Source organism: Setaria viridis, chromosome 4, assembly GCF_005286985.2.
Source record: "Setaria viridis chromosome 4, Setaria_viridis_v4.0, whole genome shotgun sequence".
Classification (NCBI taxonomy): domain Eukaryota; kingdom Viridiplantae; phylum Streptophyta; class Magnoliopsida; order Poales; family Poaceae; genus Setaria; species Setaria viridis.
The window spans coordinates 4,759,980-4,784,659 of NC_048266.2; the positions used below are offsets into that span (position 1 = coordinate 4,759,980).

The 24,680-nt window shown below is 50.5% G+C and overlaps 7 protein-coding genes, 1 long non-coding RNA gene and 1 other non-coding gene across 9 annotated transcripts; 2 read left to right on the forward strand and 7 right to left on the reverse strand.

The window, feature by feature from the left end:
- Positions 1 to 11: 11 nt before the first annotated feature.
- TRNAP-UGG (transfer RNA proline (anticodon UGG)) lies at positions 12 to 83 on the reverse strand. Its single transcript has one exon. It is a non-coding gene; the product is annotated as a tRNA-Pro (tRNA).
- A 1,241-nt stretch (positions 84 to 1,324) lies between these two features.
- On the reverse strand, positions 1,325 to 3,305 carry LOC140222539 (uncharacterized). The gene is made up of 3 exons (XM_072293388.1): positions 2,796 to 3,305; positions 1,824 to 2,145; positions 1,325 to 1,365 (listed from the first exon to the last, which is right to left on the reverse strand). Exons 1-3 carry the CDS (start codon positions 3,303 to 3,305, stop codon positions 1,325 to 1,327), a joined length of 873 nt encoding a protein of 290 aa, XP_072149489.1.
- An 837-nt stretch (positions 3,306 to 4,142) lies between these two features.
- Positions 4,143 to 4,461, reverse strand: LOC117851800 (transcription elongation factor 1 homolog). Its single transcript, XM_034733700.2, has one exon. It carries the CDS (start codon positions 4,431 to 4,433, stop codon positions 4,143 to 4,145), a length of 291 nt encoding a protein of 96 aa, XP_034589591.1. The 5' UTR covers positions 4,434 to 4,461.
- Positions 4,462 to 5,412: 951 nt separating this feature from the next.
- Positions 5,413 to 6,573, reverse strand: LOC117852514 (putative F-box protein At2g33190). The gene has a single exon (XM_034734622.1). The coding sequence runs from the start codon at positions 6,571 to 6,573 to the stop codon at positions 5,413 to 5,415; it is 1,161 nt and encodes a 386-aa protein (XP_034590513.1).
- Positions 6,574 to 7,495: 922 nt separating this feature from the next.
- Positions 7,496 to 10,847, reverse strand: LOC117851313 (uncharacterized). Its single transcript, XM_034733108.2, has 6 exons — positions 9,605 to 10,847; positions 8,930 to 9,000; positions 8,592 to 8,853; positions 8,365 to 8,511; positions 8,045 to 8,284; positions 7,496 to 7,962 (listed from the first exon to the last, which is right to left on the reverse strand). Exons 1-6 carry the CDS (start codon positions 10,148 to 10,150, stop codon positions 7,786 to 7,788), a joined length of 1,443 nt encoding a protein of 480 aa, XP_034588999.1. The 5' UTR covers positions 10,151 to 10,847; the 3' UTR covers positions 7,496 to 7,785.
- A 2,435-nt stretch (positions 10,848 to 13,282) lies between these two features.
- On the reverse strand, positions 13,283 to 16,195 carry LOC117853199 (uncharacterized). Its single transcript, XR_004640061.2, has 2 exons — positions 13,705 to 16,195; positions 13,283 to 13,602 (listed from the first exon to the last, which is right to left on the reverse strand). It is a non-coding gene; the product is annotated as an uncharacterized lncRNA (long non-coding RNA).
- Positions 16,196 to 16,224: 29 nt separating this feature from the next.
- On the forward strand, positions 16,225 to 16,741 carry LOC117852515 (phospholipase A1-Igamma1, chloroplastic). Its single transcript, XM_072293389.1, has 2 exons — positions 16,225 to 16,284; positions 16,349 to 16,741. Exons 1-2 carry the CDS (start codon positions 16,225 to 16,227, stop codon positions 16,739 to 16,741), a joined length of 453 nt encoding a protein of 150 aa, XP_072149490.1.
- A 1,285-nt stretch (positions 16,742 to 18,026) lies between these two features.
- LOC117852516 (phospholipase A1-Igamma2, chloroplastic-like) lies at positions 18,027 to 18,945 on the reverse strand. Its single transcript, XM_034734625.1, has 2 exons — positions 18,827 to 18,945; positions 18,027 to 18,480 (listed from the first exon to the last, which is right to left on the reverse strand). Exons 1-2 carry the CDS (start codon positions 18,943 to 18,945, stop codon positions 18,027 to 18,029), a joined length of 573 nt encoding a protein of 190 aa, XP_034590516.1.
- Positions 18,944 to 23,957, forward strand: LOC117851907 (uncharacterized). Its single transcript, XM_072293390.1, has 5 exons — positions 18,944 to 18,998; positions 19,485 to 20,704; positions 20,794 to 20,907; positions 21,035 to 23,535; positions 23,638 to 23,957. The coding sequence occupies exons 1-2, from the start codon at positions 18,944 to 18,946 to the stop codon at positions 20,006 to 20,008; spliced, it is 579 nt and encodes a 192-aa protein (XP_072149491.1). The 3' UTR covers positions 20,009 to 20,704; positions 20,794 to 20,907; positions 21,035 to 23,535; positions 23,638 to 23,957.
- The last annotated feature ends 723 nt before the right edge of the window (positions 23,958 to 24,680 follow it).

Here is a 24,680-nt window from a genome sequence, read left to right on the forward strand (position 1 = left end):
AAAATAAAATAGGGGCGTTGCGAGAATCGAACTCGCGACCTCTCGCACCCAAAGCGAGAATCATACCACTAGACCAAACGCCCTGCGGGGTTCGACATAATTAGTTAAAATTTATATAACTTAAATATCTGCATCATGAAATCCAAAAGTCCCAGTCTGCTAAGTCTGAACTCTGAAGCACTGCGCCTTCATCAGTTCGTCACCCAGAAGGCCACAGATTTTCGAAGTGCCAGTCACTCGATCGTCGAAACAGGCACCTGCAGATCTGCAGCCGCCTTGTGCCGTTCAAGCAGATTCCACAGATTCAGGCATGGGTGCCAGACAGTACGCCAGTCACTCTTCCATTTTTTCCCTACTCGGTTGAAGCAAGGAAAGGATATCACATTGCAGGTATTGATGGTTTTCCATTGGTGCAGAGACCATTTAAAAATCATGGTTTGATGCAGAGTGAGAGGCCAAATCTTCACAAAATGGACCTGTAAATTTGGAACATGCAGCAGTTGGATATTGATTGTGCATGCCCAGAAGTTCAGTAAACGATGCTCACGAAAAGCAAACCCAGGATTCTGAAACTTTGTTTGTTCAGTACATGTGAACACGTGGTGCAATTTTGTGTACAACTACAACCCAAAATCAGCTTTGCTGTATCGTTGTTGTTGTTGTTGTTGTTGTTGTTGTTGTTGTTGTAGGGGGGAAATAGCGCATGTTATCACAGGGTTGCCTGATATTAACACTCTAGTACTCTACAAGTTGATCTGATTATCTGAAAAGGAAAAAGAACATTGTACTTCTGAAAATGTGTACTGTCTAGATGACCTGTTGCAGAGTGTTCCGTTAATTTGCTGAAAATATACGAAGAAGTAGTGAGCTAACAGATATGCGGAGAGCTTCAGCAATCAGCATACAAGATGATTTGATATTTCAGTTCATGACTGAAACCTGTGACTTCCCAAAGTTATGTAGAGGCAGAGCTTCAGTAAACAAATACAGAAACCAAGCTTTTCAGTTCCTGACTAAAATCTAAGTTCAACATACATTGACTGGAATGAGAAATCTACCAAAAGGGCAGGTACAGATAGTAACATCCATTCTTGTTATCAGCAGTTTGTCAGTTGTGAAACTGAAAGATCAGTATCCTACAAACTGCTTCCTCTTAGGAAGATGGATCGAACCTAACTACCGAAAACAATAGAGTTGCTGACTTTTCTGAAACTGGCTGAACAAAAGACAGCCGATCTTCATGCTGTATCTGACGCAGTGGTACTTTGGAATTCTGAAGTATGAACTGAGAAGTGGTTGTCAGGAGTCCTGCCCTTGCATACCTCTAATGTGCATCAACATTTGGGTACCTCAGCGCCCCAGCGGCTGAAATTCACAAAAGGGAACACAGTGTCAGTAATACAATGAGACAGTGACAGCATGTGATGGTGATCAACTTTTTCAACACTGCGCTTCTAATCATCTGTCAGAAAGACAGCAGAACCAATAGTCACTGTAAATGCAAGTAACTATACTCCATAAAATATTTTCATTCAACCTTTTCTGCTTATCTACAGCATTTTCAGATTATCAAAACCAAACAAAGTAAAGCATCTTTTGAAATGAGCATAACTTAACGAGCGTGGTTAAAACAAAAACTGAAAAGGGGATACTAGATGCAGCAACAATTTACTGATCTCTTTGCACGGGAAATTCAGAATTGCAGAACTAGTGTGAACCATGCTACACACTATCCAAGTTACAGTTTCTATCTCATCAGTATGATCTACTGAACATTCACCCTGCGACCATTGAAAAATACAAAGATTATCTGATTATCTCACCTGCTGTACCAATAACGATGGCGACGACGTCCAGGGTCTCCTCGTTGCGAGGCAGGTCGATGAGCAGCGGGGTCGGCCGCCCGTAGCGGCCGGCCCGGACGCAGACAATGACGCGAAAGAAGAAGATCGCAAGGCCCACATGGTCCGCCACCTCCGATCTCAGGTTGAACACGGACCGGCCATGGAACTGGAACGAGGGCCAGCCGTTCGGGTTCAGGTTGAAGTTGCCTAGATTGTCCGCCCGCACGTACCGGATAGTCCGCTGCAGCACCACAGGCTCCTCGTGCAGGAGGAACAGGCCGCGTAAGCCTCCTCGATTAATCTGTTACACGATGGAACACTCGTGTTTAGGAATCCTGAACAAGTAGACAGCACTGGTTCTGATCTCTGAACAATTCTGAATGGCTAATTTTGTTCAGAAACAGGCAACTCTGGACATGATGATGGGGAACAAAATGTTCAGAAACAGGATCTGGCAAGAAATGGCCAAAAACTGAAAAGTACCAAGGATAGCTCTGAACTGAATCAAATGTACAACACCCCCTTGTCTGACAAGATCAACATATGACAGACAGTAACCATTGTTGAGTATGTTCTCAAGAAGACACGTAAATTTTAGATGCCCGAATGGGAAGGCAAGAAGTACTAGTTTGGTGCAAAATTCCTCCCTAAAGCAAACCAAAATGCAGGGAAGCAAGGATTCAAGAATTCAAGAACCCGGAACCCTACTGCTCCCTACGAGCAAGACCCACACGATTTCAAAATTTCAGCGAGAGAAGTGGTAATCCTAGCTCAAATTTGATCCCAAGAGAACGCAATCATCACATTTGGCAGTTCTTGGAAAATCGACACGGACAAGAAACATCCAGCGCTGGTGCTCCAAAAAGGCAAAACCCCTGCTCCGCCCAAATCAACGCGAGGAGTGCCAAGGAATGTGGCCGGCGAGCTCACCGGAGTTGGAGGCGGAAGTACCAGCGGCGCGGGTCTCGGTGGGATGGCCTCGACCTTCCAATGCATCATCGTGCTCTGGTTGTCGAAGTCGTCGACGGAGACGCCCGCGAGCCAGAAGCGGTACCTGCCGTCGGCGCGGAGGAGGCGGTAGGAGACGTGGCGTAGGAGGACGTAGCCGGCGTGCCCCGAGCCGACGGGCTTCCACAGGATGGGGTACTCGCCCTGCTCGCCGTATTCCCCCTGGACGACGCGGTGGCCGCGGTGCCCCGGCGGCGCCGGGTGGGGCGAGACCGCGAGGTACCGGCCGTAGGCGGCGCTGTGGAGGAGGACGCAGGTGGTGCCGTCGTGGAGGACCCGGTGCACCTGCCACGCCGCGTGCACCGACCCGCGGCGGTGCCAGCGCAGGGACACGCCCACCCCGTCCTCGTTGGCGTGGAGGTACCCGCCGTGCACGCGGCTCCGCAGCCGCACGTGCGCCCGCTCCGGGAACTGCTGCATCGCGTCCGGCGCCGGTGCGGCGTCGGCGGCCATCTGGCGGCGAGCGAGAGGCTTCTCGTGGTTACTTGGCGCTGCTGCGAGGGGAAGGGGGTGGGAGAGGGGAGGGACGAGCAGGTTCGTTGCGACGGTTACGCTTGGGCGCCGAGGCGGGGCAGGGAATTTCAAGGCGGCGGACGCAGCCCAAGGATCATCTCCAGATTCTGCAGCGCCAGCTGACTGATTCGGGCCCACCTGCCGGTGGACAGCTGGCATCCTTGCAACGCTTGCGGCTCCACCTGAGGCCCCACAGGCCAGGGCCTTGAAATTTTCCCGCCCCGCCTCGGCGCCCAAACGTAACGAACTCCTGCTCTGCTCCCTCCTCCCCCCCTCGTGGCCTCGTTAACAGCGCAAGAAATCAAGAAACGCACCCTCGCCGCCGTCCGCCTCCGCCGCCGGAATGGAGCTCCACGACCTCCCCTTCTCCTCGCAGCAGGGCCAAGAACCCCACGGGCGCGCCGCCGTCCGCCGCCGCCGCCGCCGCAGCGCCAGCGATGGAGTTCTTCCCCGACGGGACGCACGTGCGGCTCCGGACCTCGAACGGCAAGTACCTCCACGCTCTGGAGGACGGGCTGCGGGCGGGCGGGCGACAGCGCCGAGCGTCGTTGAACGCGGCGTGGGCTGTGGAGCACGGCGTGCGCCGCGGCAGGACGCACGTCCTTCGGCACACCGCCGTGCTTCAACCGTACGACGACGACGGGGACAAATGAAAATCAAAATGAGACCACAATTGTGGGTTGCACCCCAAAATAGTCCAGATATGGAAAACACTTTAGCATCCACGAAAAGGATATTAAGCGATCAAGTTCAGATCATCACATCGTCTTCGTAGTCTCAGACTTCAACCAGGCGCGGCCGGCAGCGGCGGACGCCCTCGTTGGCGAGCTCGCAGGCGTCGATCCAGTCGCTGTAGACATCGACGGGCGCCGTGAGCGCGTGAGCGCTGGTGAAGTAGGTGTCGCTGCAGATGCGGCACGACGCCTTGGCGATCCTGTCCTTGAGGTTGATGCGGCACTTGACGGCGTCGGGGTAGCCGCAGAACGGGCAGGTGAACAGCGTGTCCAGCTTGGGCGCCTTCTTGGGCGCCGCCATGGATTTGGAACTCCTCGACTTCCTCTTCCCCATGTCTGGTAGCACTGAAGCTGACGACGGATCCTGCGCCGACGAAGCGAGTTTGCACTTTGCAGTCGCGAGAGGAAGACTCGTCGAAACTCCGGCGGGCAGGGGAGGGGAGGAGTGGATGCGACGAACAACGTTGGTTTGTGCTGCGGAGAAGACATGGGCGGCGGTGGCTATATGGAGCGGCACGGTAGCATCGGACTCGACGACGTGCGTGCGTTCCACGCTTCCAGAACCGACGTGCCAGTGTCTAGATTCCGATTCCGGTGCACACGTGCTGACGTGCCAGTGGGCAGCCGTTCGTCTTTTCACTTTTCACCCACCGACCTGGTGGCTGCCTGGCTGGTAGCCTTGTCGTGGGCGATCGCCGCGGCGGTCGGTATCGCCGTGTGCAGTATGCTGGCCCCTGGCCGGCGCCCCGAGCAGCCGAGCACCGCCGCGGCGATGGGCGGGCGTCTCCGCGTGCAGGAAGAAGGGCTGGGAATGTAAATCTGTTCTTTATTGGGCTAATCTAATTATCTAACTAAGCCACGGCCTGGTTCGCGGCTCGAGGCCCATCTCCCTCTGTGGCCATGGCTTCCGGCGCCGCCGCGCCGCGTGGTGCGAAAAACAGGCCGTGAGCTCTATCTCTTCTTCACTCGGGCAGTATCATGGCAATACCACCAAGGCACCTACGGCCTGCCCACTGACACACGGTATGTCCACAACACTGACGACGATTGATCTGAATCACACGGAACCATCTCACGTTCGATAATCAGTCCAATGTTGCTTCAGAAAACAGACACACACGTCATGCATCAGCACCACGAACTATTGGATACGGGCCACAAAAGCATCTACTATAAACTCACGATCTCGATCACATGCGAATGGCAAGCACGGTAAACATAAAAAATAGAAGGTCAGATTCTCATATAAAGCAAGGCACAAGCACGAGAAATTCTGGAACGACAACACAAGCTATACTATGCTACAACGTGAGTCACATGGCTTTAGTAGGGAAAAACCACGCTGGGAGCGCTCTGCGCCCCTGTCGCCGCACCACCACACCATCCGGCAGCAGAGGCGTGATCGTCCCGGTCCTCATGTCGAACACGCCGCAGTCGCGGAGGGGATCCGCCTCCCAGTTCCCAATGTCATAGTCGCACACGAAGTAGATGCAGTCCTCCCGAGCTCCGCACTCGGGAGCAGGGAGGGACATGGACGACTGCGTGGCCACGAAGAGCGCCTGGTGGCCTCCCAGATCATCGACCCTCCTCCACTTGCCCACCACCAAGTCGGCCTCAAAGACTTCGAACGAGAGGGTGCGGCTGTTCTCCACCCTCTCCTCCTTCGGCAGGGTGGCCAAGCATCCGATCAGCCGCCGTACCTGCAGAAGCTTGCCGCTGGATTCAACGAGGTAGCTCCAGTACGCGCAGACATAACGCTCGCCAGCAATGGAGCGGCACGTGGGCCATGGATCGTCGACAGCGCCGGCTACGCGTTTCATGGATGGGACTGATCTTCTTGGCTTGCCTAGGTAGGTCGAACCAGTAGTCTCGAGGTCGAGGACGAAGAGTTTGCCGAATGAGAGAGCGTACAGCTTCCCGTCGAAGAATGCGACGTCAGATATGCGCTCGCGGACGGGGAAACTGAATGCGGTGGCGGCAGTCGTCCCGGGCCGGCAAACAGAAATCTCGCTCCTGAAACCGCCGCCCTTGGTCAGCACAGCAAAAGGGGAAGAATCTGGTGATAGGTCCGGCGTCGACGTCGAAAGCGGCATCGGCTTGACGGAGGTCAGGCTTCCCGGTGGGCAGGCTATCTCGGGAAGCCGCACGGCGTCGCCGGAGAAAGGGTTCGCCAGCGAGAACTCGCCGACGGAGCGCCTGAGGAGGAGCCAGTTCCCCATGGAGCCGTAGCAGGAAGCGTCCTCCTCCGGGATGGGCATGCGGTGGACCTCGCCGCCGGGAATGCTGAGGAAGGTGCCGTCGAGGAGGGTCAGCCACGGTAGCGGAGGGGGTAGGGGCTCCTGCCGGGCTGCGCGACGCCATGGCCGGCAGGCTGCTCCAAGCCGGACACGGTCGGCTAGGGGGAGCCGCCCGATCACGAGGCCAAGGAGCTCTGGGTGAAGGTCTGCCCAAGACGGGAAGTGCCTGGCGGCCATCGTGCAAGGTTGAGATGGTGTCCTCGACGAAAAAGTGTTGGGAGGCCAAGGGGGGAGACGACATGGAGATTTATAGCCCCCAGCCTTGTGTCTCGCGGACTCGAGTGTCTCACGGATTCGGATGCTGCAGCGCAGGAGAAGGCTCCTGAATTCGATCGGCAGGACTTGATTGCTCCCGTTGATCTTTAGCATACCGCAGGCTCGGACGTCAGATCCTGCCCTCGTGGCGCGAAAAAGTGGGCCACGGAAGCGCGGAGCGCGCGATAGATTCCCAGTCGGACTCGAACGACGCAATAGATTCAAAGTCCAGCTCGGGTTCGATCCGAAAAATCAATTGTGCCAATGCTAAGATTCCAGTTTCAAAATTTTCAGTTATTTGACTTGTCAGTTAACAGTTTAACACTGTAGAAGATCCTGTTACTGAATCTGAATCCCTTCTTCTGAACTACTGCAACAATTGCATCTCCCAATTTCCTAATTGTCTCATTGTATGACTTGTTCCCTTGCGGATTCAGCTGCTTTTGCGCTGCGATACCCGGATGTTGATTCACCATGGATGAATACAAGAGCATGACTTCTAGCAATAATTTCCTGATAGTTTCAGAAAACTCAGCTGTCTGTTCTGCTCCTGGTAGTTAGGTTCTATGCATTCTCTTGGCAGGAAATTGTAAGCTGCTGAAAGCGTTGTGTGGAAATATGCCTGAACAATTTTGCACAACGGCGTTAGTTGCACTAGTAATCATCTTCAGGTCTTGATACGTCAAGTATTACAACAATTGTTTTCTGAGCTTAACTTTTAGATATGAACTGAAAATAACGGTTAAACCATTTGTGCTAAAGCTCTGCACCAAACTTCATCAGCACAACTTTTCTTGGTATATTTCCATTCAATAAGGGCATGCAGATAGTAAGAGTACATAGATACTCAGAAGATATTTCTTTTCTTGTTGAGATCATCAGATGTAAGTAGATTGTCAGAAGTTCCCTGTAATAACCTGCTCTCTTTCTTTGTACATCTACAACCACGCATTGAAACTGATTTCAGCTAAAGTACATGTTTCGTCAGATCTTCAGCTCAAAAACAAAGTTCATCCCAAGTTTGCTTCGTTACACAGCTCAACGCATTGAAACTAAACCATTCATTACACAGGGTTAGGCCACGACAGGCCAACAGCAGAAGAGTTAAGAATGACTCCAACAGTAAGAATCAATTCACCCAGCAAGCTGCTGCCGCTGCAGCGGTCTTGGCAGTAGAGAGGGCTGCGGCAGACAGCATTCGAAGCTGCATGTCTTACTGCCGCCGTCCACTAGGCGCATCTGGCACGTCTGGCACCGCGGAGATGAGTTGTCTTTAATCAGGATGTCCCCCATGCCGTCAGGATCCCATCCCTGCACCAAGGTACGCGTGGGGTGAGGCTCACACACATTAAGCATCGTTGGAGGGCACAATAACATAGGACGACTGACATACCTTTATGTTTCTCCACACATGAGCTAAATAGTGCGCTGAAGGTATCTGCAGACGGGGCAGGCGACCTGACTCCATGACGATGGAGAGCATATCATGTTCAGCATGACCACTTGCCTCAGAGCTTGAGAACGCCATGCTGCAGGTGAGGCAGACAGCATGTGTAGAACTATCGAACTCCATCGCCAGGAGAGCCTCAGCGACCTGCACCTCAGCAGCCCCACCGCCCGACCTCTCCTCCAACTTGCAAGCATAAACGTAGTATATCAATTAGCAGAAATTTTAACATAACTCGGCGTAATGTGTCAAACAGATCAGCTCACCCAGCAGTTAATCGTGCAGTATAGGCTTAGCATATCGTAAAGCCTTTTCGTATACATTACATCATTGCACTCTATGCATCTGCAACATTCTTCTGGCGTGTGCAGGAGAAAGGGGCGACCGATAGGTGGCCTATAGCACATATCACTCTGCAAGTGTGCGTCACAGATAAGCATGTAAAAAAAATTGAATCCTCTTTTACGGTGCCTTATACTAAGGATAGTATTACCTGAATGCCATGAAAGATGGCTGCCCAGTTCTCTTTTCCTGTTACCCATGCTACCAAGTGACCCTTGTACCTGTCAACTGGGATGATATTGTCCTGATGTGCAAGGTGGCTTCCCTTGGCAACCTCATGACACTTCAGGCAGTATCCGAAGAAACCGTCCCTCCCTGCCTTCTTCATCAGCTCCAGATTCTTCTTCACTTGCGCGACGCAGCGCCTACAAATACTTCCGTTACAGGCTCGCTGGCAGGCCACACAGCCTAGTCTGTATCAAATCAAGGTAGTCATCAGCGACCCAGCAAAATTCATACTCACTGCCTTCATTGTCCGATCACACCTACCGGATAGTTTTCTCCAGTACCCCGGGCTCTTGGTGCAGGAGGAACAGGCTGCGGCAGCCTCCTCGCTTAATCTGTTACGATGGAAATAAAATGTAAGTCTTAATATGTAGACAACACTAGTTCTGAATAACTATGAATACACAATGTAATGGAAACAAAATGTTCAGAAACAGGCAATCAGCCTTGATTGTTATCTGCCAAGAAATGACCAAGGACTGAAAACTACCAAGAATAGCTCTGAACTCATTCAATGTAAACCACACCCTTATCTGACAGGTTCAACATATTACAGATAGAAATTCTAAATAAATCAGTGTTCAGTATGTTCTCAAGAAGACACCTAAGTTTTAGATATAGGAATGGGAAGGCGAGAAGTACTAGTTTGGTGCAAAATTCCGCCCTAAAGCAAACCAAAATGCAGGGGAGCAAGAATTCAAGAACCCGGAACCCTACTGATCCCTACGAGCAAGACCGACATGATCTCAAAATTTCATCTAGAGAAGTGGTAATCCTTGCTAAAAATTTGATCCCAAGAGAACGCAATCATCACAAATTGGCAGTTCTTGGAAAATCGACACAGACAAGAAACATCCAGCTAGTGCTCCAAAAAGGCAAAACCCCTGCTCCGCCCAAATCAACTCGAGGAGTGCCAAGGAATGGGGACGGCGAGCTCACCGGAGTTGGAGGAGGAAGGACCGGCGGCGCGGGTCTCGGTGGGATGGCCTCGACCTTCCAATCCATCATCGTGCTCTGGTTGTCAAAGTCGTCGACGGGAGCGCCCGAGAGCCAGAGGCGGTACCTGCCGTTGGCGGGGAGGAAGCGGTAGGAGACGTGGCGTAGGAGGACGTAGCCGGCGTGCCCCGAGCCGACGGGCTTCCACAGGATAGGGTTCACGCCCTGCTCGCCGTAGTCCCCCTGCACGACGCTGTGGCCGCGGTGCCCCGGCGGCGCCGGGTGGGGCGAGGCCGCGAGGTACCGGCCGTAGGCGGCGCTGTGGAGGAGGACGTAGGTGGTGCCGTCGATTGTCATCCGGTGTACCTGCCATGCCGCGTTCATCGACGAGCGGCGGCCCCAGCTCAGGGAGACGCCCACCCCGTCCTCGCCGGCGTGGAGGTACCCGCCGTGCACGCGGCTCCGCAGCCGTACATGCGCCCCCTCGGGAAATTGCTGCATCGCGTCTGGCGCCAGTGCGGCGGCGGCGGCGGCGGCCGCGGGGGCCATCTGGCGGCGAGCGGGAGGCTTCTTCTTGATTGCCTGCCCGCTGCTGCGAGGGGAAGGAGGTGGGAGAGGAGGGGGCAGAGCAAGTTCGTTGGGACGGTTACAATTGGGCGCCGTCGCGCCGAGGCGGGAGCAGGGAATTTCTAGGCGGTGGCCTCGGTTGGAGTCGCAAGCGCAGACAGGTGGGTCCAGTATCGGGGCTCGCTGATGTGGCTTCGGATCAGCGCTCCAGGCATTGACAAGTGGGGTCCATAGTGGGGTGGATATCAAGCCAGCTATAGATGCCGGGCCTGGCCCGTAACGACGGCTTTGTCGTGCCGTGCCAGCCCATGGGCCTCATCGGCGGCCCAAGCACGGGCCCGCTGTGCCTTTCCCGTGCCGGGCCAGCCCGTCAGGCACGGCTGGCTTCGGGCCAACGCGAGGCACGGCGGGCCTCGCGCTGCCTCCGCCGCTGCCGGCCTCCCCGCGCCGCCCCTCCCGGCCGCCCGCGCCGCCGCAGCCACTCCCGGCCCCCCACGGCCCGCGCCGCCGCAGCCGCGCCCGCGCGGACGCCGACGCCGTCGCTCCCGCCTACCCGCGCCGCCGCAGCCACTCCTCGCGCCGCAGGTCCCGGCCTCCCGCGCCGCCACTCCCCGGACTTGCGCTGCCGCCGCCGCTGCCCGCTGCCGTCCTCCCACGCGCGCCGCTCCGCGGCCCCCGAGCTGCCGCCGGCCTCCCGCGCCGTCGCTGCCATCCCCCCGCAGGCCTCCCGCGTCGTCGTCCCCTCGCGCCTCCGGCCTCCGCGCCGCCGCTCCCCAGCCCGGCCCCGCGTCACCGCTCCCCGTTCCCCGCACCGCCGATGGGGAAGATGGAGGGACGGGTGGAGGATGGAGCCTGGAGGTTGGAGTCGGAGATGCGGGAGAGGGAGAGATGCGGTGGCCCGTGGGGAATAGAAGAATGGAAGAGGAAGGGGTGACGGGTGGAAGACTGGCGCCGGTAGGGATTTATGGCCCGTTTGGACGCACGGTGCTAAAGTTTATCACCTGTCACATCGGATGTTTGATACTAATTAGAAGTATTAAATATAGACGAGTCTAATTCGCGAGATGAATCTATTAAGCCTAATTAGTCCATGATTTGATAATGTGGTGCTACAGTAACCATTTGCTAATGATGGATTAATTATGCTTGATAGATTCATCTCGCGAATTAGACTCCATCTGTGCAATTAGTTTTGTAATTAGCTCATGTTTAGTCCTTCTAATTAGCATCCGAACATCCGATGTGACACTGCTAAAGTTTAGTCATCTAGGCAGATACTAACGGGCCATTTCGGGCCGGAATGAAAAATCGTGCCGGGCCGTGCCGCCCGTCAGGTCGAGGCGCCGGCCCACGCCCGGCACGAGGCATCGGGCCGAGCTAGCCCGAGCCCGAAAATTTACAAGCTGGGCCGGGCTTGAGACGGGCTAAAACAATGGGCTTCGTGTCGGGCTGTCGGGCTGCGGACTGCATGGACATCTATGAAGCCAGCTCGGCTCGGCTCGCTCCTCCATATTATCTTAAGGAGTTGGCTCCGCTCGGCTCATTAAGGGCTTGTTCGGCCGTGGAATTTTTCCATAGCTGCTTTCATTCCACAAGCTAGGATCGAGTGAATCTTGGTATGTCACTAAATTCGGGTGATCCATCATTTCAGGTCAGGATAGAAAATTGCACAGATGGAGGCTAATTTGCGAGACGAATCTCTTAAGCTTAATTAATCCATAATTTGACAATGTGATGCTATAGTAACATGTGCTAATGATGGATTAATTAGGCTTAATAGATTCATCTTGTGAATTAGCCTCCGTATAATTAGTTTTATAATTAGCTCATGCTTAGTCCTCCTAATTAGCCTCCGAACATTCGATATGACAGGAATTTTAGTCCGGACTAAAGAATCAAACGAGACCTCAATCTTGTTCGGTTAAATGGATGTGGCAATTCATGCTCTGGAATGTCATCTCCCTGAAATTAACAACAGAAGATCTCCTGCAGACAGCATTACAAGAATAAAATATTGAAATTATCACAATACTCAGAAACAGAAGATAACCACCACCTGACATGGACAACTTAATGACACTAGAACCAAACAGAAACAAAACCACCAAGTTCACATAGAAGAGAAGCTCTCAAGTCTCAAGCGAGCACACCAATTCCACACTGAAAAAGCAGGCCTCGTGAATCGATGAGGCCGGAACAACCATCTCCATTAGAATCGACGAGGTTAGGCCACCATGGACCAATACAGATTCTGAGGAAGCCACTACGGACAGTACATTACAAGAAATCTGTTAATCTACGACGGATTCAGAGAACGTCATTAAACAGTGCACCATCTGTGACGATTGGTGAATTTTCGTCGCACATTTGCAAATGGCCCATGCAAGCTCAAATTTGGGACCAATTTCTGTGACGAACCTTGGTAACCATCGTGGATTGAAAATTAAAATCACCACGGATTTGATATCATACTCAACCACAATTTTAGCAAAACAAATACGTCGCTTACTTTAAAAAAAATACGATGTGTTACTTTTTTTATTGAAAACGTGGGTGTTGTGCTAGGTTAGAGAAAAAGTATGGTGCCTTTGTTTTATATGCGTGTGATGGAAGAAAAAAAATCCTCCCGACCCTCCCCATAGTATGCCTGCTATTGGGAAAAAAATTGGCGATCAGGGAAAAAAAGAGGTGCTCAAAAAACAATGAAAAAATAACAGAGAGTACCGGGCCTTCAAGGACTGATAGGGTACCACTGCGCTGCAGTTTCATTCACGATAGGATTGGTATTAATTTTTTTAATTAGGTTTAGTGTTTTAATTTGGGAAAAAAAAGATTCGTATAGGGGAACCGGAATCGAAGCCAGGTCTTCGGGGTAAGACTAGCACATCTGAAACTTCACCTTGCAACTTCACCTGTAACAATGTATTGTATTATTTTTTTTAATCATTCCATGTTTTAATTGGGAGAAATAAAAAGAGATGCTGGGGCCTGGGGGTATCGGTGCATCGAACCCGGGTCCACGCGCCCTACCGTTGCGCCGTGCATTCACTTATCATGACTAGAACATCCGGAGCGCATCGCGCCCTACTGTTTCAACAATCAAATCCAGCAATAGAATCAAATGATGTAGCTATCATCATTTGACGAACAACAAACATCTCTCAACGGTAGTAAAGTACACCATCCTTCGCTATGATTTCGCTTCATTCTGGCACAAACGAATAACAAATTAAAATAAATTTCATATGTGTTTCCCTTTTGTCCTAACTAAGGTGTTTCTGAAGTTTTCATTCGTGCGAATTGATCCAAAATTCATGTCAGTACTTCTGCAATCTTGGAAGAATGCTTTGGGTCATCTAAAACACCCATATAAGCTGTTGTCAAAAGGAGTTAATTGGTGCACCTCCCGAGAGAGACGACAAATAAATGCTCTCCTGTGGAGAAGTTCAGATACAGAAACAAGTGTAAGCACCACCTTATCATCTAATAGCATGGAATGGAAACTATGTAAAAAAAGCAAGGGCCAGATGGCATACAAGCTTGTAGCTCCATTTTTGGCATCATTAGTCTCAGATTGCAACAAAATCTCTTGAGTCATTTTTGGACACGATAGAGTAACTTGCAGTTTGCTTGTCATCCTTGATAACTCATAATAATGAAATTTGCTATCAGAAAACACACACAGAAGCATCAGTAGGAAGTGTAAGGATCAAAGTTCACGAAACTGACAAAGATCATCTGAATCTTCCTGATCGTAATCCAGAGAAAGCAACTTCTGCTGGTGACAATAATAATTATTCAGAAAAGATGAGGATCATAATTGGAATCTTGCATTGTAAAAAGGTTAGGCAAGGTAGCAATGACCTGCTAGAATTACCTTCAAATTTTCCATAGCAAGTCTCAAGGTCATCATTTACCAAAAGATGATCAAAAAGACCGATCAAATTTAGCCCGAGCATTTCTGAGCCGTTTTTGGATCTGGTGTATAACCAATTGGGCAGAGAATAAATCAACGATGTCATATAGTTATATGGTTAAGAATTAACTAATCTATCACCTGAGCCTAGCCAAACACTACATTTCATAAACTACAAATATACCGTGCCCTAAGGCGCTTCTCTAGTTCCTCGAACGATGTTCAGATGTTAATTAGGAGGATTAAACATGAACTAATTATAAAACTAATAGCAGAACCCCTAGGCTAAATCGCGAGATGAATCTATTAAGCCTAATTAATCCATCATTAATGAATGGTTACTGTAGCACCACATTGTCAAATCATGGACTAATTAGGCTTAATAGATTCGTCTCGCGATTCAGCCTAGGGGTTGTGCAATTAGTTTTGTAATTAGCCTATATTTAATACTCCTAATTAGCGTCCAAACATCCGATGTGATAGGGGCTAAAATTTAACTCCTGTCTTCCAAACACCCCCTCAACTGCTTCAGTACATACTTGTGCCATAAACATTTCCATGAACATGCGCAAACTCAAGAAATTTGCCCTCGCTTATATCTTTCTCTATTTTACTACGTGCTGTAAAGTGGTAGTGAACCCCATCTATTTCCTTCTGCCTGGATATAAAAGCACACATAAGAATCTGCCCGGAAGTTCCAGGCTGGTAGGCTGCCATAAAAAAATAGCTATAACCACTAAACCATTTGGCCAAAGTATATGAAATTTCATTGAATCGAAGGTCTTTGGTTCCTCTACAGCTTTGTAAATGCCAAAAAATTAATAAAGCCTCTGAATGGCCATCAACAGAAACTGAAAATAAAATTAAAACTGAATCTATCTCTACAACACAACATATACTTCCCATGAGCATATTACACAACCTACCAGGCCATCAGAATTTAGAAATATTATGATGGTTAAAGTTAACTTCTAAATAGCATCTGTCACTACTCTAACCCGAACATGTATAATACTTGTCCTACAAATGGTTATCCAACTAAACTTTGATAAGCGCAAACCATGATCCATGCTAATTGTACCACATAATGGACTTCCTCTCAAAACTCTAACAAACAGTTGACACCTAGAATGAAATGCGGTCTACGGAACCAGCCTCTAACACAAAAACTGGAAAGTTTATCATCTATCATAACTGGTCGATGTTAGGTTCACTACCACACTAAGGAATCCAAATTGGTTAAACAATTGAGAACTACAAAAGTGAAAGCACCAGCAATACACTCAAAATTTTGGTTGATTCATGAAAGATTGGATTACATATTCTTGAAGAAAAATGTTTCATCAAGCTAGCAAGCAGATGCCAGAAGGCATGCCTGAGTTTTTGAAACCTATCAGCAAATGATCTCAATATGATTGATGGCTGATCAACATTCTCATTTAACTCAAGAATAAAAAGGATTAGGGGAATTACATTGCAGCATGGTAGGTCATGGCTAACCATTTTACCTATTATTATCAACTAAAGCATTAGTTGTTAGCTATACACTAATAACCTATTCTGAGTTCCAAGGCTTCCAAGCATAACTGGACAGATCATATCTTGACAGATCATATGCTTCTTCTGATGCAATTTATTGAGAACTGAAACAACTAATGAATCTTGCAGTGAACTATTCTGAAAATTGTATAATGAATAAACCTTAGTTGAATCCCTTTCTCAGACTTTCTACCTCATAGCCCATCCTGAATAGTTGAGCAGAATTAGAAATTAATCATGATAATCAACTAAAGAGGATTGTGGTTCATTTTCTTTACTCGTAAAGAGTTGCTCTCTTTACAGTTTACACCTAAGCAAGTCAAGTTCCTTATGCCCTGTAAGTCAAGTTCCTTATGTATTTAGCTTGTAGGCCTAAGCAACCATGGTTACTCCTCGCAGCCAAACCTAACTAACAAAAGTAGAGGACATTAACAGGAAAGGGAAGCTGAACCTACCTTCGGAGCAACAAACACCTTCCTACGAACCCAGAAAATGCTATCAACGCTGCCTGTCATCGTCGTGGTCGTCGTCAACGAACCCAGCCATTGATGCCTTCTGTCTGCTGCTGTCTTTTGTCCTTGTCCCACACACACCAGTCACCATGAACAAGATGGAGCTCCACTTCTCGACGATTTGGTTGGTAAAAATACGATCCCTTCAGGTACGACGTCGTCCCCTTGGTCCCGAGCGTGCCCTGGGTGGTAGTTGACGCCCCGATCTCCAAGGCTCTGACCAAGCTGTGGGAGCTGACGGGGCGGCTGCCGTCGTGGGCGTACGTGCACGCCGGCGACGAGCTCGAGCTCGACGTGACGAAGTCCCCGTTCCTGAAGCACGCGTACGACGTTCTGGGGTTCCACAACCTGGAGACGTGCCTGCACCTGCTCGACGGCCGCGACGGCGCCGCCGGCGCGTTCCGGCCCGGCGCGCGCCGGGACCGGGCGCTGGTAAACAAGACCTCCGGCATGCTGCGCGACGAGGCGCGCATCCCTGCGTGGTGGTACTTGCCGGCTAACAAGGGGCTCGTGCGCGACGCGCTCGGCCGGTGGGTGGTGGCGGAGCGGGAGCACGACGACCTGCCGATGCCGGACGACCGGTTGCCGCTGTCAGAGCTTCACTGACAACCTGACACGTCAGATTCTGCATTGCTCGAACTTGCAACAGATTGCAACATGACTCAAATGCGTAGAGTACGTGATATCACAAGATCCCGTTGAATCTTAAACTTGGACAGCTGATCGATCGGTCGCCAAAATACAACACATACAAGCACGAGAAATTCTGGAACGACAAAACAAGCTATACTATGCTACAACGTGAATCACATGGCTTTAGTAGGGAAAAACCATGCCCATCCTCCTCAAGCGCGTTCTCGCTGGCGAACCGTTCCTCCGGCGACGCCGTGCGGCTTCCCGATCAAGCCTGCCCGCCGGGACGCCTGTCCTCCGTCAAGCCGGTGCCGCTCTCGACGCTAGATGGACGACCCATCACCAGATTCTTCCCCTTTTGCTGTACTGACCACCGACAGCCGTTTCGAGAGCGTGATTTCTGTTTGCCGGCCCGGGACGACTGCCGCCATCGAATTCAGAGTGCCCGACGGCGAGCTCATATCTGACGTTGCATTCTTCGACGGGAAGCTGTACGCTCTCTCATTCGGCAAGCTCTTCGTCCTCGACCTCGAGACTACTGGTTCGACCTCCCTAGGCAAGCCAAGAAGATCAGTCCCATCCATGAAACGCGTAGCCGGCGCTGTCGACGATCCACGGATCATGTGCCGGTCCATTGCTGGCGAGAGGCATGTCTGCGCGTACTGGAGCTACCTCGTTGAGTCCAGCGGCAAGCTTCTGCATGTACGGCGGCTGATCGGATGCTTGGCCACCCTGCCGGAGAAGGAGAGGATGGAGAGCAGCCGCCCCCTGTCGTTCGAAGTCTTTGAGGCCGACTTGGTGGTGGGCAAGTGGAGGAGGGTCGATGATCTGGGAGGCCACCAGGCGCTCTTCGTGGCCACGCAGTCCATGTCCCTCCCTGCTCCCGAGTGCGGAGCTCGGGAGGACTGCATCTACTTCGTGTGCGACTATGACCGCGGGAACTGGGAGGCGGATCCCCTCCGCGACTGCGGCGTGTTCGACATGAGGACCGGGACGATCACGCCTCTGCTGCCGGATGGTGTGGTGGTGCGGCGACAGGGGTGCAGAGCGCTCCCAGCGTGGTTTTTCCGTACTAAAGCCATGTGACTCACGTTGTAGAATTTCTCGTGCTTTGTATGTGTTGTATTTTGGCGACCGATCGATCAGCTGTCCAAGTTTAAGATTCAACAGGATCTTATGATATCACGTACTCTACGCATTTGAGTCATGTGCAATCTGTTGCAAGTTCGAGCAATGCAGAATCTCACATGTCAGGCCGTCAGTCAAGCTCTGACAGAGGCAACCGGTCGTCCGGCACCGGCAGGTCGTCGTGCTCCCGCTCTGCCACCACCCACCAGCCCAGCGCGTCGCGCACGAGCCCCTTGTTCGCCGGCAAGTGCCACCATGCCGGGATGCGCGCCTCGTCGCGTAGCATGCCGGAGTTGTTCACCAGCGCCAGGTCCCAGCGCGCGCCGGGCCGGAACGCGGCGGCGGCGCCCTCGCGGCCGTCGAGCAGGTGCAGGCACGAGTCCAGGTTTTGGAACCCCAGCACGTCGCACGCGTGCTTCAGGAACGGGGACTTCCTCACGTCGAGCACGAGCTCGTCGCCGGCGTGCACGTACGCCCACGACGGCGGCCGCCCCGTCAGCGCCCACAGCTTGGCCAGAGCCTTGGAGATCGGGGCGTCGACTACCACCCGGGGCACGCTCGGGACCAAGGGGACGACGTCGTACCTGAAGGGATCGTATTTTTACCAACCAAATCGTCGAGAAGTGGAGCTCCATCTTGTTCATGGTGACTGGTGTGTGTGGGACAAGGACAAAAGACAGCAGCAGACAGAAGGCATCAATGACTGGGTTCGTTGACGACGACCACGACGATGACAGGCAGCGTTGATAGCTTTTTCTGGTAGCGTGTGTATTGCGTGACTGCGTGCGCACGCCTCCGTCGTCGAACGTTTTTCATCGATGGGACCTATCTTGGCTTGCCTTTGGAGCTCGAACCTGTCTCGAGGTCGAGGACGAAGGCGTCCCGGCGGGCAGGCTTGCTCGGGAAGCTGTACGGCGTCTCTGGAGAAACGGTTCGCCGGCGAAAACTGGACGCAGGACGGCTGGAGCGCTTGAGGAGGATCGTAGCCGGTTCCATGAGTTCCCCATGGAACCGTAGCAGGAAGCGTCCTCCGGCACCGGGACGGGCATGCGGTGGGTTTCGCCGCCCGGGATGCTGAGGAAGGTGCCTTCGGCCGGGGAGGGTCAGCCACGGTAGCGGAGGGGCAAGGGGCTCCTGCCGGGCAGCGGGACGCCATGGGCGGCAGGCTGCTCCTAGCCGGACACGGTCGGCTAGTAGGAGCCGCCCGAGGACGAGGCCCAGGAGCTCTCGGCGGAGGTCTGCCCAAGACGGGCAGTGCAAGATGGAGATGATGTCCTCCACGAAAAGGTTGGAATGTTTGATTAGCCCAAGTCGTGCACGCGGAGACGGCGGCCGCCCAACACCGCGGGTGGAGCTCGGCTGCTCGGCACGCCGGCAAGGGGCCGGCAGCCCGGCACACCGCACATGGCTATACCCACCGCCGCGGCTATCGGAATCAGAGCGACGAAGCTGCAGCCCGCAGGCTACCAGAGGTCGGTGGGCGAATACGTGGGCCCACCTAGAGCTAGAATCGGACCTACTAGACTCCGGAATCGTAGAAACTAGCACGTCGGTGTCCAGAATCTCTGGATTGAATCGTTGGACTCAGATTGTGGCAGCGTGGGACGCACGCACGTCGAGTCCGATGCTACCGTGCCGCTCCATAAAACCACCATCGCACCTAGGTTGCTCGTTGCATCCACATTCCTCCCCACCCCTGCCCGCTGGAGTTTCGACGAGTCAGCTCTCTCGCGCCCGCAAACTCTCATCGTCGTCAGCGGAGGATCATCCGTTGTCAGCTTCAGTGCTACCAACCATGGGGAAGAGGAAGTCGAGGACCTGCCGAAGCTTGACACGCTGTTCACCTGCCCGTTCTGCGGCTACCCCGATGCCATCGGGTGCCATATCGACCTCAAGGATAGGATCGCCAAGGCATCGTGCCGCATCTACAGCGAGAGCTACTTCACCAGCGCCCACGCGCTCACGGCGCCCGTCGACGTCTACTGCGAGTGGATCGACGCCTGCGAGCTCGCCAACAAGGGCGTCGTCGACTGCCGCTGCCGGCCGCGCCTCTGGTTGAAGCCTGAGACTACGAAGACGATGTCTGATCTGAACCTTGATGAGTTGATGTAGTTCAAGACTTCAAGTTTCAGGTTGTTTCATGCATAGCAAATGCATAGCTCGGTAGATTTTGTAGTTCTTTTGGAGCCCGTTTGCCCTTCTCCCCGCACTTCACGGACGCGTGTCGATCAGCGGATCAACACGACAACACCCTCGCCGGCTCGCTCGCCCAGCGCCCACCGCATCCTCTGCCGGTTTTGCAAAAAAAGAACCCTCCGAATTTTTGGAAATCAAACGTAGTCCACCCGCAACCCCCAAACCCTAGCCGTCACCCGCTCCAGCCCGCACCTCCTCCTCGCGTCGTCACCCCGCACTCTCCTCCTCGCGCCGCCGCCGCTCCCGCGGCTCCCCTCCATGCTCGCCTCCGTGGCCACGCGGAGGTGGATCCGGCCGAGGACGCTGCTCCTGGACACATCGGTGACCCGGCATGCGGCTGGGCAGCTCGTGCCTCGCCCGATGCGCCCGCCGGCGGGCATCAAAAGGCTGCTGCCAGGGAGCTCTCTCATATCTAGCTAGGGCGGATCTTCACCCGGCGGGCAGCGCAAGATCTGCGGCGTGCGGCAGGTGGATCGGCTCTGCGTGCTGGAGGTCACTGGCGCTGTTCTGGGGAACGCCATGGTCAACGGCGCCGGCACCGCGTACAATGCCAACGTCGCCGGTGATGACCTCTTCGCCCGTCTCATCGACGCGGACAATCAATGCGTCGAGGTGAGATCCAGTCCTCTTCCTCCTCTCTCTTCACGCCTGTGACCCGAAGCTTTTGATCTTAATTTCTTGGTTCGTTTTGGAATATACAGAGTGAAGGCTGCAAAGAGAAGAACGGGCCGGCAGTGGTGACGCTTTAACGCTCAAAGGTGTCACCTATCAAGATGTCTTCGAGACGCTGGTACTTATTTTGAAATGGTCATTTGGTGAGCTTAACTTGCTGAGTGTAGTTATGCAAAGCTTCCATTTTCAGTATGTTGTTCTCATTATGCTATAGACTTGACTGCTTTATTAGTTTGACATGTTGCTAATGGATAATTATTTTTTGCTTAGGGTGGTGCAGAGAAGTGTGATATAAAAGATCCGTCGTTGTCTACTGCTCCAAGTTTGCTGTCCAGCGGCATCGTAGGAAGGTGTTTGTCGCTCCAAAGGTAGGTTCAGCGTTTGTTGCTCCGAAGGTAGGTTCAGCTTCCCTTTCCTGTTAATGTCCTCTACTTTTGTTAGTTAGGTTTGGCTGCGAGGAGTAACCATGGTTGCTTAATTAGGCCTACAAGCTAAATACATAAGGAACTTGACTTACAGGGCATAAGGAACTTGACTTGCTTAGGTGTAAACTGTAAAGAGAGCAACTCTTTATGAGTAAAGAAAATGAACCACAATCCTCTTTAGTTGATTATCATGATTAATTTCTAATTCTGCTCAACTATTCAGGATGGGCTATGAGGTAGAAAGTCTGAGAAAGGGATTCAACTAAGGTTTATTCATTATACAATTTTCAGAATAGTTCACTGCAAGATTCATTAGTTGTTTCAGTTCTCAATAAATTGCATCAGAAGAAGCATATGATCTGTCAAGATATGATCTGTCCAGTTATGCTTGGAAGCCTTGGAACTCAGAATAGGTTATTAGTGTATAGCTAACAACTAATGCTTTAGTTGATAATAATAGGTAAAATGGTTAGCCATGACCTACCATGCTGCAATGTAATTCCCCTAATCCTTTTTATTCTTGAGTTAAATGAGAATGTTGATCAGCCATCAATCATATTGAGATCATTTGCTGATAGGTTTCAAAAACTCAGGCATGCCTTCTGGCATCTGCTTGCTAGCTTGATGAAACATTTTTCTTCAAGAATATGTAATCCAATCTTTCATGAATCAACCAAAATTTTGAGTGTATTGCTGGTGCTTTCACTTTTGTAGTTCTCAATTGTTTAACCAATTTGGATTCCTTAGTGTGGTAGTGAACCTAACATCGACCAGTTATGATAGATGATCAACTTTCCAGTTTTTGTGTTAGAGGCCGGTTCCGTAGACCGCATTTCATTCTAGGTGTCAACTGTTTGTTAGAGTTTTGAGAGGCTCCATTATGTGGTACAATTAGCATGGATCATGGTTTGCGCTTATCAAAGTTTAGTTGGATAACCATTTGTAGGACAAGTATTATACATGTTCGGGTTAGAGTAGTGACAGATGCTATTTAGAAGTTAACTTTAACCATCATAATATTTCTAAATTCTGATGGCCTGGTAGGTTGTGTAATATGCTCATGGGAAGTATATGTTGTGTTGTAGAGATAGATTCAGTTTTAATTTTATTTTCAGTTTCTGTTGATGGCCATTCAGAGGCTTTATTAATTTTTTGGCATTTACAAAGCTGTAGAGGAACCAAAGACCTTCGATTCAATGAAATTTCATATACTTTGGCCAAATGGTTTAGTGGTTATAGCTATTTTTTTATGGCAGCCTACCAGCCTGGAACTTCCGGGCAGATTCTTATGTGTGCTTTTATATCCAGGCAGAAGGAAATAGATGGGGTTCACTACCACTTTACAGCACGTAGTAAAATAGAGAAAGATATAAGCGAGGGCAAATTTCTTGAGTTTGCGCATGTTCATGGAAATGTTTATGGCACAAGTATGTACTGAAGCAGTTGAGGGGGTGTTTGGAAGACAGGAGTTAAATTTTAGCCCCTATCACATCGGATGTTTGGACGCTAATTAGGAGTATTAAATATAGGCTAATTACAAAACTAATTGCACAACCCCTAGGCTGAATCGCGAGACGAATCTATTAAGCCTAATTAGTCCATGATTTGACAATGTGGTGCTACAGTAACCATTCATTAATGATGGATTAATTAGGCTTAATAGATTCATCTCGCGATTTAGCCTAGGGGTTCTGCTATTAGTTTTATAATTAGTTCATGTTTAATCCTCCTAATTAACATCTGAACATCGTTCGAGGAACTAGAGAAGCGCCTTAGGGCACGGTATATTTGTAGTTTATGAAATGTAGTGTTTGGCTAGGCTCAGGTGATAGATTAGTTAATTCTTAACCATATAACTATATGACATCGTTGATTTATTCTCTGCCCAATTGGTTATACACCAGATCCAAAAACGGCTCAGAAATGCTCGGGCTAAATTTGATCGGTCTTTTTGATCATCTTTTGGTAAATGATGACCTTGAGACTTGCTATGGAAAATTTGAAGGTAATTCTAGCAGGTCATTGCTACCTTGCCTAACCTTTTTACAATGCAAGATTCCAATTATGATCCTCATCTTTTCTGAATAATTATTATTGTCACCAGCAGAAGTTGCTTTCTCTGGATTACGATCAGGAAGATTCAGATGATCTTTGTCAGTTTCGTGAACTTTGATCCTTACACTTCCTACTGATGCTTCTGTGTGTGTTTTCTGATAGCAAATTTCATTATTATGAGTTATCAAGGATGACAAGCAAACTGCAAGTTACTCTATCGTGTCCAAAAATGACTCAAGAGATTTTGTTGCAATCTGAGACTAATGATGCCAAAAATGGAGCTACAAGCTTGTATGCCATCTGGCCCTTGCTTTTTTTACATAGTTTCCATTCCATGCTATTAGATGATAAGGTGGTGCTTACACTTGTTTCTGTATCTGAACTTCTCCACAGGAGAGCATTTATTTGTCGTCTCTCTCGGGAGGTGCACCAATTAACTCCTTTTGACAACAGCTTATATGGGTGTTTTAGATGACCCAAAGCATTCTTCCAAGATTGCAGAAGTACTGACATGAATTTTGGATCAATTCGCACGAATGAAAACTTCAGAAACACCTTAGTTAGGACAAAAGGGAAACACATATGAAATTTATTTTAATTTGTTATTCGTTTGTGCCAGAATGAAGCGAAATCATAGCGAAGGATGGTGTACTTTACTACCGTTGAGAGATGTTTGTTGTTCGTCAAATGATGATAGCTACATCATTTGATTCTATTGCTGGATTTGATTGTTGAAACAGTAGGGCGCGATGCGCTCCGGATGTTCTAGTCATGATAAGTGAATGCACGGCGCAACGGTAGGGCGCGTGGACCCGGGTTCGATGCACCGATACCCCCAGGCCCCAGCATCTCTTTTTATTTCTCCCAATTAAAACATGGAATGATTAAAAAAAATAATACAATACATTGTTACAGGTGAAGTTGCAAGGTGAAGTTTCAGATGTGCTAGTCTTACCCCGAAGACCTGGCTTCGATTCCGGTTCCCCTATACGAATCTTTTTTTTCCCAAATTAAAACACTAAACCTAATTAAAAAAATTAATACCAATCCTATCGTGAATGAAACTGCAGCGCAGTGGTACCCTATCAGTCCTTGAAGGCCCGGTACTCTCTGTTATTTTTTCATTGTTTTTTGAGCACCTCTTTTTTTCCCTGATCGCCAATTTTTTTCCCAATAGCAGGCATACTATGGGGAGGGTCGGGAGGATTTTTTTTCTTCCATCACACGCATATAAAACAAAGGCACCATACTTTTTCTCTAACCTAGCACAACACCCACGTTTTCAATAAAAAAAAGTAACACATCGTATTTTTTTTAAAGTAAGCGACGTATTTGTTTTGCTAAAATTGTGGTTGAGTATGATATCAAATCCGTGGTGATTTTAATTTTCAATCCATGATGGTTACCAAGGTTCGTCACAGAAATTGGTCCCAAAT

Coding starts and splice junctions, on each gene's coding strand:
- LOC140222539 (XM_072293388.1), bottom strand. CDS start 3,305: ATGGCCGCCGACGCCGCACCGGCGCCGGACGCGATGCAGCAGTTCCCG. Junction 2,146..2,795: donor CACCGAGACCCGCGCCGCTG/GTACTTCCGCCT, acceptor ATCGTGTAACAG/ATTAATCGAGGAGGCTTACG. Junction 1,366..1,823: donor CATCGTTATTGGTACAGCAG/GTGAGATAATCA, acceptor TGTGAATTTCAG/CCGCTGGGGCGCTGAGGTAC.
- LOC117851800 (XM_034733700.2), bottom strand. CDS start 4,433: ATGGGGAAGAGGAAGTCGAGGAGTTCCAAATCCATGGCGGCGCCCAAG.
- LOC117852514 (XM_034734622.1), bottom strand. CDS start 6,573: ATGGCCGCCAGGCACTTCCCGTCTTGGGCAGACCTTCACCCAGAGCTC.
- LOC117851313 (XM_034733108.2), bottom strand. CDS start 10,150: ATGGCCCCCGCGGCCGCCGCCGCCGCCGCCGCACTGGCGCCAGACGCG. Junction 8,512..8,591: donor CCATCTTTCATGGCATTCAG/GTAATACTATCC, acceptor GCACACTTGCAG/AGTGATATGTGCTATAGGCC. Junction 8,285..8,364: donor ACTGCACGATTAACTGCTGG/GTGAGCTGATCT, acceptor TATGCTTGCAAG/TTGGAGGAGAGGTCGGGCGG.
- LOC117852515 (XM_072293389.1), top strand. CDS start 16,225: ATGAACAAGATGGAGCTCCACTTCTCGACGATTTGGTTGGTAAAAATA. Junction 16,285..16,348: donor TAAAAATACGATCCCTTCAG/GTACGACGTCGT, acceptor CCGATCTCCAAG/GCTCTGACCAAGCTGTGGGA.
- LOC117851907 (XM_072293390.1), top strand. CDS start 18,944: ATGCGGTGGGTTTCGCCGCCCGGGATGCTGAGGAAGGTGCCTTCGGCC. Junction 18,999..19,484: donor GGTGCCTTCGGCCGGGGAGG/GTCAGCCACGGT, acceptor CGTTGGACTCAG/ATTGTGGCAGCGTGGGACGC.
- LOC117852516 (XM_034734625.1), bottom strand. CDS start 18,945: ATGCCCGTCCCGGTGCCGGAGGACGCTTCCTGCTACGGTTCCATGGGG. Junction 18,481..18,826: donor CCAGTTTTCGCCGGCGAACC/GTTTCTCCAGAG, acceptor CGATCCCTTCAG/GTACGACGTCGTCCCCTTGG.